This window comes from Mustelus asterias, chromosome 29 (assembly GCF_964213995.1).
Source record: "Mustelus asterias chromosome 29, sMusAst1.hap1.1, whole genome shotgun sequence".
Taxonomy (NCBI): Eukaryota; Metazoa; Chordata; class Chondrichthyes; order Carcharhiniformes; family Triakidae; genus Mustelus; species Mustelus asterias.
The window spans coordinates 1,292,474-1,307,376 of NC_135829.1; the positions used below are offsets into that span (position 1 = coordinate 1,292,474).

Sequence of the window (14,903 nt, forward strand, 5' to 3'; positions counted from 1 at the left end):
GAGTATTGTGTTCAGTTTTGATCGTCTTGCTATAGGAAAGATGTTATTAAACTGGAGAGAATACAGAAGAGATTTACAAGGATGTTGCCAGGACTCAAGGGACTGAGTTATAGGGAGAGATTGGACAGGTTAGGACTTTTTTCTTTGGAGCATAGGAAACTAAGGGGTGATCTTATAGAGGTGTAGAAGATCATGAGGGGCATGGATAGGGTGAATGCACTCAGTCTTTTTACCAGGGTTGGAGAATCAAGAACTAGAGGGCATAGGTTTAAATCAAGAGTAGAAAGAATTAATGGGAACCTGAAGAGCAACCTGTTTACACAGAGGGTGGCACATATGTGGAATGAGCTGCAGAGGAAGTGGTTGAGGCAGGGGCATTGACAACATTTAAAAGACATTTGGACAGATACAGGGATAGGAAAGGTTTAGAGGGATATGGGCCAAAAGCAGGCAAATGGGGTTCGCTCAGATGGGAATTTTGGTCGGAATGGACCAGATTGGGCCGAAGGGCCCGTCTCCGTGCCGTAGATTCAATGATTCTATATCTCCTCCCTTTCACCTTAAACCTATGCCCTCTAGTTTTACACTAAAGGGCATAGGTTTAAGGCGAGAGGGAAGAGATACAAAAGGGTCCAGAGGGGCAATTGTTTCACACAAAGGGTGGTGAGTTTCTGGAACAAGGTGCCAGAGGTAGTAGTAGAGGCGGGTACAAGTTTGTGTTTTAAAAAGCATTTTATAGTTACATGGGTAAGATGGGTATAGAGGGATATGGGTCAAACGCGGACAATTGGGACTAACTTAGTGGTTTTAAAAAAAGGGCGGCATGGACAAGTTGGGCCAAAGGGCCTGTTTCCATGTTGTAAACATCTATGATGCTATCACTTCCCTGGTGATTGTAATTTTTCCTGAATTCCTACTTCCCTTCCATTTCTTGATTTACAGCTATTTCTGGATATCACTTGCAGCCTAGTTAGTAAAAACCAATGCAAATTACCTGTTCAATTCATCTGCCATCTCCTTACTTGCCATTATTAATTCTCTAAACTCACTTCCTATAGGATCAATGCTTATTTTAACTCTTTCCTTATTTAAATAACTATAGAAAGTCTTACTGTTTGTCTTTATGTTTCTAACTAGCTTTCTCTCATACTCTGTTTCCATCTTCATTAAACTTTTTGTCATTCTTTGCTGTTCTTTATATTCTGTAAGAAGTTTAACAACACCAGGTTAAAGTGCAACAGGTTTATTTGGTAGCAAAAGCCACACCTTTTGAAACTTGATGTCTGTGTCGATATGCGCGATCTTCTTGGAGATCCTCTCCATTATATTCTGTCCATTCTTTTCACCTGCCATTTGTCTTTGCATAATGATATGCTTTTTCTTTAAGTTTGATATTATCTTTAGAGTTTTGTTAGCCACACTTTCTCAATAGGAAGTTATCTCTACTGACCTATCCCTTAGCCTCATTTGCCATTCACTTTAGCTAGCTCTGCTTTCATGCCCTCTAAGTTAACCTTATTTAAGTTTAAAATGCTAGTATTTTTACTCACTTTTCTCTCTCCTGAACTGAATGTAAAATTCAATCATCTGATCACTGCTATCTCAGAGTGCCTTCACTATGAGGTTATCAATTAATTCAATCTCATTATTCAATGTCAGGTCTAGTATAACCTGCTCTTTGGTTGGCTCAACAAAGTGCTGTTCCAAGAAACTATCACAAAAATATTCTTGTCAGCTCTTTATTTAGGCTACTTTTGCCCATCTGATATTTCCAGTTTCTATGTAGATTAAAATTCCCCATGATTATTGACATCCCTTTCTGACAAGCTCTCAGTATCTCTTCCTTTATACTCTGTCTAACCGTGTAGTTATAATTAGGGGGCCTGTATACTACTCCCGCAAGTCACTCCCCTCCTCACAGAGCTCCCTCAATTCATCAAACTCTTCGCACTCTCTTGAGGTTGCACTGAGATGTGTTAATTTTGTCACGAGATCAAAAAATTTAAAGTTCAGAGAAGGAAGTAGACTGTGTTACTTCTGTAACATAAGGAAGACTCATTCCACTGCAAATTATTTATAAATGTCCTGTTTCACTTTGAATGAAATGGCTGCACTGTTATTTGAAATTCCAAAGCTAAGAAGTACATTAGGTCCATTTTGTGCACCAACCTCCTTATTTTGCTGTGTTTGTTGCCATCTCCATCGTCTCTTTAATGCATCTCTTTCTGTGCCATTTTTCATCATAGTATAAAGAGCTTTTCGAAGCATTAGGTCTCTATCATGGAAACCCCACATGCCTAAACACAGATAGTAGTTTATTGTTACAAATGTGATGTTTCAGGACTATGTAATTTATTTAGGGTGAAATGGAAGATTAAGGGCATCATGTGACCTATTCAAAATTCTGTCCAACAACAGGTCTGGGCGGCTTGGTTGCTAAAGATTTAAAATAGGTTCAGGTTATTTTATTGGAAAGAGGATGCCTATAGACAAAGGCAGAAGCAGAGGTAATGACAGTGAATAGACTTTGGAAGGTGTTAAGAATGTTATATTGTAAATAATATTTTAAACTGTCGATTTAATCTCAAGATAGAATATAGTTGTAGGGAAGTGTGGTGGGGGGGAGGGGGGCATCTAAACTTAGGATAGCTGATTAGTATTTCTACCTGGATATAAGGCCCGTTTCTTGGTTACAATCAGATCAGCCATGATTTTATTGAATGGTGGAACAGGCTCCAGGGACCAAGTGCTTACACCTGCTCCTAGTTCGTATGTATATGATTCACATTGCCATGCAGATGAGCTTCTGAGAGGGGGACAGACCATAGGAAGCCATTGTAAGATCAGAAAGAGAGAGGCAGTAAGCTTTGGTTGTTCATCATGCAAGAACGTGGCTGGGATGTTGTGTTCAGATTAAAGGGACCGAGCTTGTGAGGGTTTAAAAAAAGCTGGAAGATTTTTCTATCTTTGGCTAGAGGGAGGAATTTACAGGATAACCCTACCCATAAAACCAGTTTGGGGATTAGAAGTTATCTAGCTGGAAAAGAAAAAGGAGAAAGGCAAGTCTTTGGGAGCTAAGAATCACTTTGGAAGAGTTCAGGGAGAATAGTGTTTACTTAAGGAACAAAGTTTCACTGTGGAGGGAGATTTTTGGTCAAGTTAAAGCATTGACAAGGAAATCTTTCTGTCGTTTAGAGTACAAGTTGCCCACAAAATAGTGCTTAGTCAATGTTGTTTTTAGTTTATGACCATAAAAATCTTAAAACTTGCAATCTTGTTGGCAAGTCCTTTACAGTTGACCATGGAGAATTTACATTTATTTTTAAAGTTATTGGTTTCCATGGGGATCATAATGTTATTTAAGTCAATCCTTTGAACAAACTACAACAAAGGCAATGAGATATATATACTTCATGTATACATTACCTAAAGAGGCTGCATGCAAGAGACAGTTCCCATCCCCTGTTGTTGCTAATGGGAGAAGACGTTTGCAACTTGAACAAACAACAGACCACCAATTTAGACGACCTGTAAAAATAAAAAGTCAGTTCTTAAGTAGCATGGTAGCACTGTTATCTGTTGGGAGTTTCCAGTTTGAAACCTCACAATATTCGATAATAGTCAAAATTACTTTCATTTGGTGGCATAAATTAATATTCATCTCTTCACTCAAGGTGTTTTCCATCACACCTTTGTGTAGTAACATTAATTAGGAGTTGTCAACTTTTAATGTGACCATAAATAGAACAGAGGTTAGAGAAATAAAAGCATCAAGATCAAAAAGTCAAGAGATATAAACCAATTTTATCAGTGTCAATGCCAAATCAACAGGTTATATCCTCCAGATGGCTATAATACCCTTCTCAAAAGTTAACATTTAAAAAAAAAGTTTATTTATTAGTTACAAGTAGGCTTACATTCACACTGCAATGAAATGACTGCGAAATTCCCCTAGTCGCCACACTCCGGCGCCTGTTTGGGTACAATGAGAGAGAATTTCATCATGGCCAATGCACCTAACCCGCACATCTTTGGACTATGGGAGGAAATGAGAGCTCCCAGAGGAAACCCACACAGACACGGGAGAACGTGCAAACTCCACACAGACAGTGACCCAAGCCGGGAATCGAACCTGGGTCCCTGGCGCTGTGAGGCAGCAGTGTCACCGTGCCTCTCCAGTTTTAGTTTGCACTAAAAATATTAATTTCTGCAATTTTATTCTAGTCTCTCCTGCAAACACTAACTGTTATTAGAATATAGATCCACAGCATAGTGAGATAGTAGCTATCCTACATGTTTAAGCCTAAATGGTGAACATGAGCTGGCTAATTTGATTGCAAAGAATCACAGCAAGAGCTAATCCTGCCCTTAACTAACATCTCCACTCCATCTGACGAAGGAACAGCGCTCCGAAAGCTTATGGTATTTGCTACCAAATAAACCTGTTGGACTTTAACCTGGTGTTGTGAGACTTCTTACTTAACTAACATCCACACAGACATCCCCCAGCAAGGGTCTGTGGACAGCAGAAATCACAGCGGAGAGCTTGGTTGAACTGATTTCAACCACAGCCTGCTTCAGGGCACTGGTGTGAACTGGAGAATTTCACTACCATTCTAGCAGAGATGAGCTAACCTACTGGACCCGGAGTATTAACCTTGGGGCATTTGGTCTATATGTCTTAGAGTCGGTGCCATCACAAAGCTCATCATCAGGAAAAGGATTTAATCAAGTCACATTACTTGAATCAAAATGTTATTGCTCCACATGATTTAAAAGTGTGGCACAAAACCATAATGCCCCAAATGTGATTATGAAGCAGCACTAATAATGTTTAGTACAGGCACTTTTGAAATGCATTCTAGCTGTACATTTCCAGTTTTATTTTCATGACGTTTCAAGTATAATTGCAAGGTCAAGCTGTATCGCCAATCAAGCTGAGAAATAAATTTCCCTTTTTGAACTATTTCTCACAAGCTCATGTAAACATGACATTAATTTTATGTTGCACCAACAAAACTGTATCGATATATCTGAATGACAGTCGAGATGATTGATGCATTAAACAAACTGCAATAGATATTTCACCATATTGCTTCTTATTCTCGTCCATCCCATCAGATCCTCTTCATATCTCGAGAACTTTGATCAATCACCCCTAATCTTGTAGGGAAACAAATTCAGTCTGTGCAATCGCCAGGTATCATTCTGGTAAAACACCTGCACACAGGTATTCACAAATCTGGCCAATATGTCCTTCCCAAAGTGTGGTGTCTAGAACTGCTGGCAGTACTCCAAGTGTAATCGAACCAGGGCATTGAATAGTTGGAGCATAATCCCTACGTCTTGGTATTCTAGTCATCTAGATATAAAAAGGCAGACCCCATTAACTTTTTTGACTATTTACTGTATCCCTTCATGACATTTTGAGCATTTATATAAATGGACCACAATACATCAACCCCATTCCCCACCGCAGTCACTTTGGACTTGCAGTGTTGCTAGCTTTTTAGCATTTACGAAGTACTCTTCCATTCCATCTTTGTTAGCTCCCAAGGTGATTATCTAACATTACCTACATCAAAATCCATTTACCACAGTTTTATCCATTATTTAATCTATTAATATCTTTGTAATTTCATGCTTCCAATGCCGCCTATCTTTGTATCATAAGCAAATTTGGATATGTGGTTTTCTATCCCATCTTCCAAGCCATTAATACATGTGATGAATAGTTGAGGCTACAACATAGATTATTGGAGGACAGAGATCACTTCCTGCCAATTAAAGTGCCTGCCCATTACCCCCACTAATGTTAGAAACTGATTTGATGATCAGCCATGTTCAAAACGAATGGTGGAGCAGTCTCAAAGAGCCAAGTGATCTACTCTTGCTTCTATGTTTCTAGTACGTTTCACTTCCCCTCACATTTGGACAATCTCCTGTTCCAAAGTGCTGTGGTCTGTGTTCCTGGCTAACCTCTCAACAGTCTTTATCTTCAATGGTAGCCACCAACTCAGTCCATTGATCTCAATCACACCTGCATTCTCCTTTCTGTGCAATGTTGGTCACACCAAGCCCATTCTGATTCTCTCCCCACATGATGTGGAGATGCCGGCGTTTGCTCCCAAATAAACCTGTTGGACTTTAACCTGGTGTTGTTAGACTCCTTACTGTCTCTCCCCATATACAGGTATGTTAGAGACCTGGAGCAAACCACCAACGTACATCTCCCAGTCTTGTGTTCGCATGTCTGCAGCTTGTGCTCTGGCTCAATGAGCCACAGAGATTCAAGGTGGAGACAGACATGATCCCTAGGAACAGTTCACATTCTTCTACCTCTGCCACGAGCCTGGCTCCATGTGGAATTTACAGCAAACAAACAGGACATTTGGCTCAACTGGTCTAAGCCCTTGTTTATATGGAAATGGCACAGAAAAAAGGAGTTGAGGCTGGCATAGATTGGCTCGGATTGTACTGAATTCTGAGACAGGCTTGAACTTAGTGGCCTACTTCTGCTTCTATTTCATGTGTTCTTTTGTTAAACTCTAAACCTTTTAAAACCTTCCCTGTATCCCTTTGTTGCAGCTTGTCCAACTCACAGCCGGCAGGTCGCATTAGCTCCTCAGCCTCTGGACAGCCCGTGAAACTTGTTGGACATCGGATTGACTTATATTTGAAAAATGCAGTTAAGCTGCTCAGCCAATCACAGGCTGATTCCTCAGGCTCATCAGCAGCAAATGCAGGAGAAAGCAGACTGATTGGATAAGCAGCAGACAGTGGGAAGAGAAGTTAAGTCCTAGGACCTGGGCCGTGTGGGAGCCAAAAAGGACCCACCTGTGACTGACAGCTTGAGTGAACATGGTGACAGCGTGTGCATGGGGGAAATGTGGGTTTGGGGCAGAGGGGTGAATGGAGCAGGGCAGGGGTTGTGGGTGGGGCAGTGGGGAAAAAGGGAGTGAGCAGTCGGGGGCGGGGGGGGGGGGGTGGGGGGGAACATGCGCTTAAATCAGGCTCACTTCCAGTTTCAGGGTTCTCATATATCCTCACCCCCACATACCAACATGGACTCTCAACATCCTGGTGGTTACCACTGACCAGAAATGGAACTGAACAAGCTGTATAAATACTGTGGTGACACGAGCAGGTCAGAGGCCAGGAATCCTGCAGCGAATAACTCACCTCCCGACTCCCCAAAGTCAATCCACCATCTATAAGACACAAGTCAGGTGTTTGATGGAATACACCCCACTTGCCTGGATGGGTGGAGCTCCAACAAGCTTGACACTATGTAGGACAAAGCAACCCCTTCCCCAAACATTCGCACCCTCCACGAGTGACACACAGTTGCAGCAGTGTTTACAAGATGCACTGCAGGAATTCACCAAGGCTCCTTAGACAACATCTTCCAAACCCACGACCACTACCATCTTGAAGGACATGGTCAACATACACATGGGAACAACACCACCTGGAAGTTCCCTTCCGAAGTGACTCACACCCTGGCTTAGAAATATATCGCCACTCCTTCACTGTCACCAAGTCAATATCCTAGAACTCACTTCCTAACTGCACTGTTGGTGTACCTACACCACATGGACTTCCAGCATTCAAGAAGGCAACTCACCACCACCTTCCCAAGGGCAATTAAGGGTGGGCAATAAATGCTGGTCTATACAGCAACATCCACATCCCATGAATAAATTAACACTCTCATCCACTCCCACACTGGAGTGAATGAGTGAATAAGCACCCTGAAACTGGGAGTGAGCCAGACATACTCATAGATCCTACCACACTAATAATCTTCTTTACGTTTTATAGGCAGTCCTCGGACTAACGACACAATTGGTTCCTGTAAACGGTGTATCAACTCAAATCATGGTAATTCCAAACCAATTTTCCCATAAGAACAATGTTATAAATTCTCAGTAAAATTATCCAAAATTTGGAATTAATCAATTATAGACCAGTAATATACAACAACATGGCCAAAGAAACACTAAACTTTAAAAAAATGTTTGTAAGCACAAAGATTCACCAAGTAAAAATGGTGTCGGAAAGGCAACTGAGCATCTTGAGTCTGGAAGTTGGGCAAGACAGATTGTTGATGCTCACATATAAACGGTTATACTTGCTCGCTGGCATGGTGTCATAAGGCCGAAACCAATATCAAAAGGTCAAAACAGAGTGCCAATTTATAAACATCACAAGTGTCGTTCATCGTAATTCAAATGTTGTGAAGTCGAGGCCTGTCTGAACTTGTTCTTTTTCATCAATTCATCGCTTTGATATTTTTTGCTCAACAAGTTGCTCCTTTCAGACCTCGGTTCTTTTTTGAAATTTGTGTTTAATGTTGTGCCAGACTTTATCTTTGCAATATTTGCTCATTGGCCCCTTGAGTGAGAATAATTTTGAAATTTGGCCCTCCACGTGGACAAGCCTCTTCTACATCTTCACATCAATCCTCCCTTAAATGTGCCAATGTTCTCTACTTCAAACACTCCATGTGACGGCAAGCTATACATTTTCAGCATTCCAATAAATTCTTCATTTGATCGAATTGTGACCGGCTGATATTTATGTCTAGACTCATCCGGCAGTGATAACGTTTTCTCCACTTCCACTCTACTGAATCCCTTCATAATTCAGGTCTCCTTTTAGTCTTCACTTTTCATGAAACGTTCACCTCAGTCTGTCAAATCTTTCTCAAGAGTTAATTCCTCTCAATTCTGATAACATTCCTATCCAGTGATTCATTATCTATTTTGTTGGACGGTCTAACCAAAGTGCTATATAAATTTAGCATTATCACCTTGCATTGGTATTTTATTACTCTGGAAATGACCCTGCCCTTTATTTGCTTCAACAACTTGCATTGCTGCTTTTACTGACATCTATATCTGTACTTCCGTATCTCTTTTCTTTATCTGTATTTAATTTATCTGTCAAGAAGTGACTTTCTTATTCCTAGCAAAACAATCCACTTTATAATTTGCTATATTGAAATTTATCTGCTTTTTTAAAATCCCAAGTATATTTATGTCTTCCTGTATTTTGGTGTGGTCCTGAACATTATTAGCTATATCCTTGAATTTGGCGTCATCTGTCATTTTGACACATACACCATTAATTTGAGCCCAAATCATTTATGTACATTATCAGTGATTGCGATCCCAGCACCTAGTTATGTCCCATCATACTCCAAAAATCACCACCACCTCTTCCCCACTGATTAACAGTGTTGGCACACGAGACCTTTTAAGAGATTTTCTCACCTGCCTGCTCCAAGGCCACCATTGTCGACTGTTCAATCAAATCCCGTTCAATAAAGCTTCGGAAATCTTCACTGTACACATTTAAATCAGGCAGCTGGAATGTATAAATGGGCATCTCTAAAGGAAACTGCTCACTACTGCATTCATTTGCCACATGTGATCGAGCGAGGGACACAATAGCTGAACTTGCATGAGAAATTCCTCGTGAGAGGCGTTTTTCTATATTGGATGAGAAAAATCAATTATGAAGTACTAAAAAGTACAAATTCTGATTGGCTAGAAAATAGCTAGAATCAGCAACAGTTCAACGGTATAGAAAACAGATGCAATCTCAACTGCACAAGAGGATTCAATTAACTTCTACAAAGAATTAGCTTATGAAACAGGACTGTTAAACGTTTTCCCTCCACTTTAAACAAAAGATAGAGGACATCCACCATCATCCAAGGGTGTAAACGTTTCAATACCATTATGTTGATATAGATGGTTAATGCGCTTTGTCAAAATGAGACCACTCGGGTCAGTCACAAAATCCTGCAGATGCTGGAGATTTAACATAAAAAGAAAGTTCTCAAAAATCTCAGCAGGTCTGGGCAGCATCTGTGGGCAAACAGTTAACACTTTGAATCCAATGCGATTCTTCTTTGGAACTCTGGAAAAGGCAATTTACTTCATCAGAGCTGCCAAACTGCTACAATGTGTTAGTATAAAAATAATATATAAATAATTTCTTGTTTGGATTCAGATTGAAAATGAACTTGCCAGAATCAGAGGAAACCATTATAATGTACAGTTCCATATGTTGCAACAAGGGCCGGTCCAATTTAAATGCCGGTATTAAAATCAATTTCAGCAATGTTTTCATCACCAACATTGATAAATTTATTCTTTCAATGCCAGCCAATTGAGAACCATGTTATATCCCACTGTGCAAGAATAATTGTTGTTATGAGAATAAGACCAACCTTCACCACAAATTTTTGCAACCTAATCAAACATACTCCATTTAAATAAGTGATGCTTCACTGGTATTCTACATAGTTTTACACAACTGTAGGAGAGGAATCAAACAAGTGTCAGAAAAAAAATCTTCAGTCCATGAGCATTGTAAGTCTGGTATCTGGGCAGGTGGGGACGGGAGGTGCATTCGTTGGTGGGGGGGGGGGGGGGGGATGGTTGGATGTTCAAGGGAATGTTGTCAGGTGACCAACGTGTTGATGGTCAACGTGAGAGGTTTGGTTGCTCTTTTGGAGGAGGAGGCAGGCCAGGTGGTCAGTTGGTCAGGGGGGATTGTGGTGACAGTATTTAGGGGAAATAGTCAGAGTGTCATGTTCATTGGAAAAGATAGATGAAAACTCTAGTTACCCAGGGGTTAAAGAACTTTTAAACCTTTACCTTTTCCTGTGTAACTACTCTGCTACAAGAGTGTGAACCATCTGAAGATTCTGATTTGAATTGATGTATCAGATGGTTGCCAGTGCAGGGTAACTGACCATTGGAAGTTTGAATTTCCTGCGGAAGTTCCTGCAGTCCTTGTGTGGGGACTTCCAAGGGGTCCCTGCATGCATCTCCTAGGATATTTCCCAGGTATGACCGCCTATGGAGAACTGAAGTTATGGGACATTATATTTTGAGAGAGGACAACTGGGCAGCAGCTTTTAAAGACACCAACTCACATAGAAAGAAAATCAAACATAGCAACAAGGGCAGCTAAGGATGAACAACAAATGCTGGCCTAGCCAGCGAAATTCACATCCCTTGAAATAACTTGTATGATTTCCCCATCAGCCAATACACAGCAACATGCATGGCAGTGAAGTGCCTGAACCTGAATAACAGAATGGCATGGCTGAAAGTAGATAAAAGTTGAAAAATAAAGTGAAATTAAAATGTACATTTAAAAAATGAAGAATGGTTGAAGGAAACAAGGGAGAATGAGCCCATTCTACAGTTTGAATCCACACTGTACTCTATGGAAGAGAATTCCAATGTTCTGTACAATTGTAAAAAGACCATTTTACTTTTTGCTATTATATCCTTCCCGCTGTGCAATAGCATTCCATCTACCTTCCTAATTACTTGCTGCACCCTGCGTGCTGATGTTTTGTGATTTACGTATGATGACACCCAATCCCTCTGTCGTGCAGTGTTCAAGAGCCTTGAATTTTGTCTTTTTACCATTTTTCTCTACTCTGATATTGCTCTTTGACGCACTCTTCTGCTTGTACAGTGACCCTTTCTGTCGCATACTGCTCGTCATTCCATGTGTTGTTACTCTGCACTATTGCTTCTCTTTAACTTTCCAAATCTCCCCTCATGTGAATCCTCCCCCTCTCTATTTAGTTTAAAGCCCTAGTTATATGATTCTCCAGTAAACTGGTCCAAGCTCGTTTCAAGTGAAGACTCTCTCAACAATACAGCTCCCTATTTCCCCAGAACTAGTGCCAGTGCCCCATGAATCAAAACACACATCTATCTTTGAGCCATGTATTCAGGCATCTGATCCTGGCCACAATTCTCTGTTTAAAAAAAACTAAATGCTGCTGCCACCAGAAATACCAGTATGTTTCCCGCTGGTGCGAGTAGTGTTGCCAGGTGGGATTCAGCCACCTTCTGTTGGGAAAAGAAATTCCCCAGCAGGAAGCACATCAATCAGCCTGGCTTCACACAGATCAGGGTGCCATCTTTAAAGGGCACCCCTATAGCAGAGTTCAGTGACAGACTGCCCACCCCAAACCTCACCTCCCCAGAAATGGCGAGCTCCTCCTGACCAAGCGAGTGTGGAAGTTAGGTTACAACAATTGTGAAAATTAAAGTTCCATAATTGTCAATAAAAAAACTCTGTCAAGAAATGGGAAAGGATTATTAGCCAAACAGGCCTTCAGTCAGGTCAACACTGACGTATGCAGGACAAGCGAGTATATGTAAAACCTTGTTCCATAAACACTGCATTCCAGGCTAGGACAACAGGATGAAAATAAAGAACACGTTACCATGACAATTACCAAATAGCAAGATATGGGGACATATTATGCTCATGAAGGATTGGTTTTCTACTGGATAAGAAAGGGCAAAAGGCTATGCTATGATTGGTGGATATGTATGTCAATGAAAGATGTGAAAAATCTCTTGTTCCTGATTTGCTGTAATTGACTATAACTGCTGAGCTGTTTCTCTGTAACCTCAGAACTGCTCCAGTCATCCCGTGTTGGTTGTAGGGGGCTCTCCTTGTGCACAAGTAATTAAAAACCTTGCATTGGACGCATGGTGTCCAGCGCTGTTTGTGTAAAGAATCGACTGAGTGCTTTTAGATTGCTGTTACCCAAGAGAACTCTGACAGTGGGATCCTCAAATCTTCAGCACCGAGGGGCAACCTCCCCACTCCCACTAAATTAATGGGGCATATCTCCTCCCCCACGCAGCCATGAGGGTGCCCGATCCCACACCTCCCCCAGACAGAGGCCTCACACCCACCCCCAACCCATACCCACAGTCACCTGACACTGACACACTGACACCCAGGCAATGCCCCCTGCCATCCTGCTCTCCTTGGAGGAGGAGGAGGCTAAGAAGAGATTTGATAGAACACAACGCGGCACGGTAGCACAGTGGTTAGCACTGCTGCTTCACAGCTCCAGGGAGCTGAGTTCGATTCCCGGCTTGGGTCACTGTCTGTGTGGAGTTTGCACGTTCTCCTCGTGTCTGCATGGGTTTCCTCCGGGTGCTCCAGTTTCCTCCCACAGTCTAAAGATATGCGGGTTAGGTTGATTGGCCATGCTAAAATTGCCCCTTAGAATCCTGGGATGCGTAGATTAGAGGGATTAGCGGGTAAAATATGTAGGGATATGGGGGTAGGGCCTGGGTGGGATTGTGGTCGGTGCAGACTCGATGGGCCGAATGGCCTCTTTCTGTACTGTCGGGTTTCTATGATTCTATGATAGAGATGTTCCAAATCATGAGGAGGTTGGACAGAGCAGATAGGGAGAAAGAATCGAGAATGAGAGGGCACAGAATTAAAGTGATTTGCAAAAGAAGGAAATCTGATGTGAGAAAAGAACTTTTCCACACAGAGAAGGGTCGGGGTCTGGAATATACTGCCTGGAATTGTAGAGGAGGCAGGTCCAATCAAGGCATCCAAGAGGGCATTGGATGATTATTTGAGTAGAAAGGATGTAATAGCATGGGGAAAGAGATTAGAGAATGGCACAAAGCCATAATGCTCATTTGGAGAGCCAGTGCAGACACAATAGGCCAAATGGTCTCCTCCTGCACTGTAACGATTTTGAAATTCTGAACGTGCTCTGGGTTTAAATACACAAGGATGTTCTGACGAGCCTTTAACAAAGAACAAAGAACAGTACAGCACAGGAAACAGGCCCTTCGGCCCTCCAAGCCTGTGCCGCTCCTTGGTCCAACTAGACCAATCGTTTGTATCCCTCCATTCCCAGGCTGCTCATGTGACTATCCAGGTAAGTCTTAAACGATGTCAGCGTGCCTGCCTCCACCACCTTACTTGGCAGCGCATTCCAGGCCCCCACCACCCTCTGTGTAAAAAACGTCCCTCTGATGTCTGAGTTATACTTCGCCCCTCTCAGCTTGAGCCCGTGACCCCTCGTGATCGTCACCTCCGACCTGGGAAAAAGCTTCCCACTGTTCACCCTATCTATACCCTTCATAATCTTGTATACCTCTATTAGATCTCCCCTCATTCTCCGTCTTTCCAAGGAGAACAACCCCAGTCTTTATTGACAGATGGGACTTATTTAAAATTTCACACATTCTTGGACAGTGCTTCCAGATCAAAAATATGCAGTCAGAAACTCGCATGCAGTGCACTTGTTGTTGCCCAGAATCTCAATGGAAGTTTACACCTCCAGTAACATCCAAGGTCAGAGTTTTATTTCACTTTCTCAGAGTGGCTGTTGGAAGTATAAAGTGTAGCCCTCCAACAGTTCAGATGGAAACCAGCAGCACACATCCAAAATAAAAAAGGGTGAAGTGACACAAGTAGGTCATCGTTCTCTTCTGGATCATCACTCCCAGGGGTTCAAACAACAATGTACAAAATGTTTAGAAACAGCAATGCACATCATGAAACAAAACTAGGAAATGCTAGAGATACTCAGCAGGTTGACAGCATTGTTGGCGAGAACAGGATTTGGCCCATAACTTCCAGTGGAGTGGCAATGGAGTTGGATTGAGCCCAAGCTAGGTGAGATCCTTCTTGCGCAGCAGGTTTCTGAGGCCTGAAAGCCTCTAGTCGAGTCCAGGAGAGTCGAAGGTAAGTAAGCCACACAGCCTTTTTCTTTTACAGCACTAGCTGTTATAAACAAGTAAGTTTAAAGGTTCAGCCACCTTGACAAGCTAGAGATATGTTTGATGTAGAAGGTATAAGCGATGGCATGATGGTTAGCGCGGCTGCCTCATAGCACCAGGGACCCGAGTCCGATTCCGGCCTAGGGTCACTGTCTGTATGGAGTCTGCACATTCTCCAAGTGTCTGCATGGGTTTCCTCTGGGTGCTCTGCATTAGGGTTAGTCCAAAGATGTGCAGGTTAGGTGGGTTGGCCATACTAAATTGCCACCTAGTGTCTGTCCAAGGTGTGTAGGTTAAGTGGATTGGCCA

At 42.0% G+C, this 14,903-nt stretch overlaps 1 protein-coding gene across 9 annotated transcripts in view; it reads right to left on the minus strand.

Annotated features, from left to right (window-relative positions):
* otud7a (OTU deubiquitinase 7A) overlaps positions 1–14,903 on the minus strand; it is a 141,055-nt gene that overhangs the window by 42,846 nt on the left and 83,306 nt on the right. For all 9 annotated transcript variants that reach the window (XM_078199889.1, XM_078199886.1, XM_078199883.1 and 6 more), the window contains 3 exons: positions 9,279–9,497; positions 3,427–3,528; positions 2,170–2,297 (listed from right to left, as the gene is read on the minus strand). In XM_078199889.1, coding sequence (XP_078056015.1) covers positions 2,170–2,297; positions 3,427–3,528; positions 9,279–9,497 — 449 coding nt within the window. The remainder of the gene's footprint in view (positions 1–2,169; positions 2,298–3,426; positions 3,529–9,278; positions 9,498–14,903) is intronic.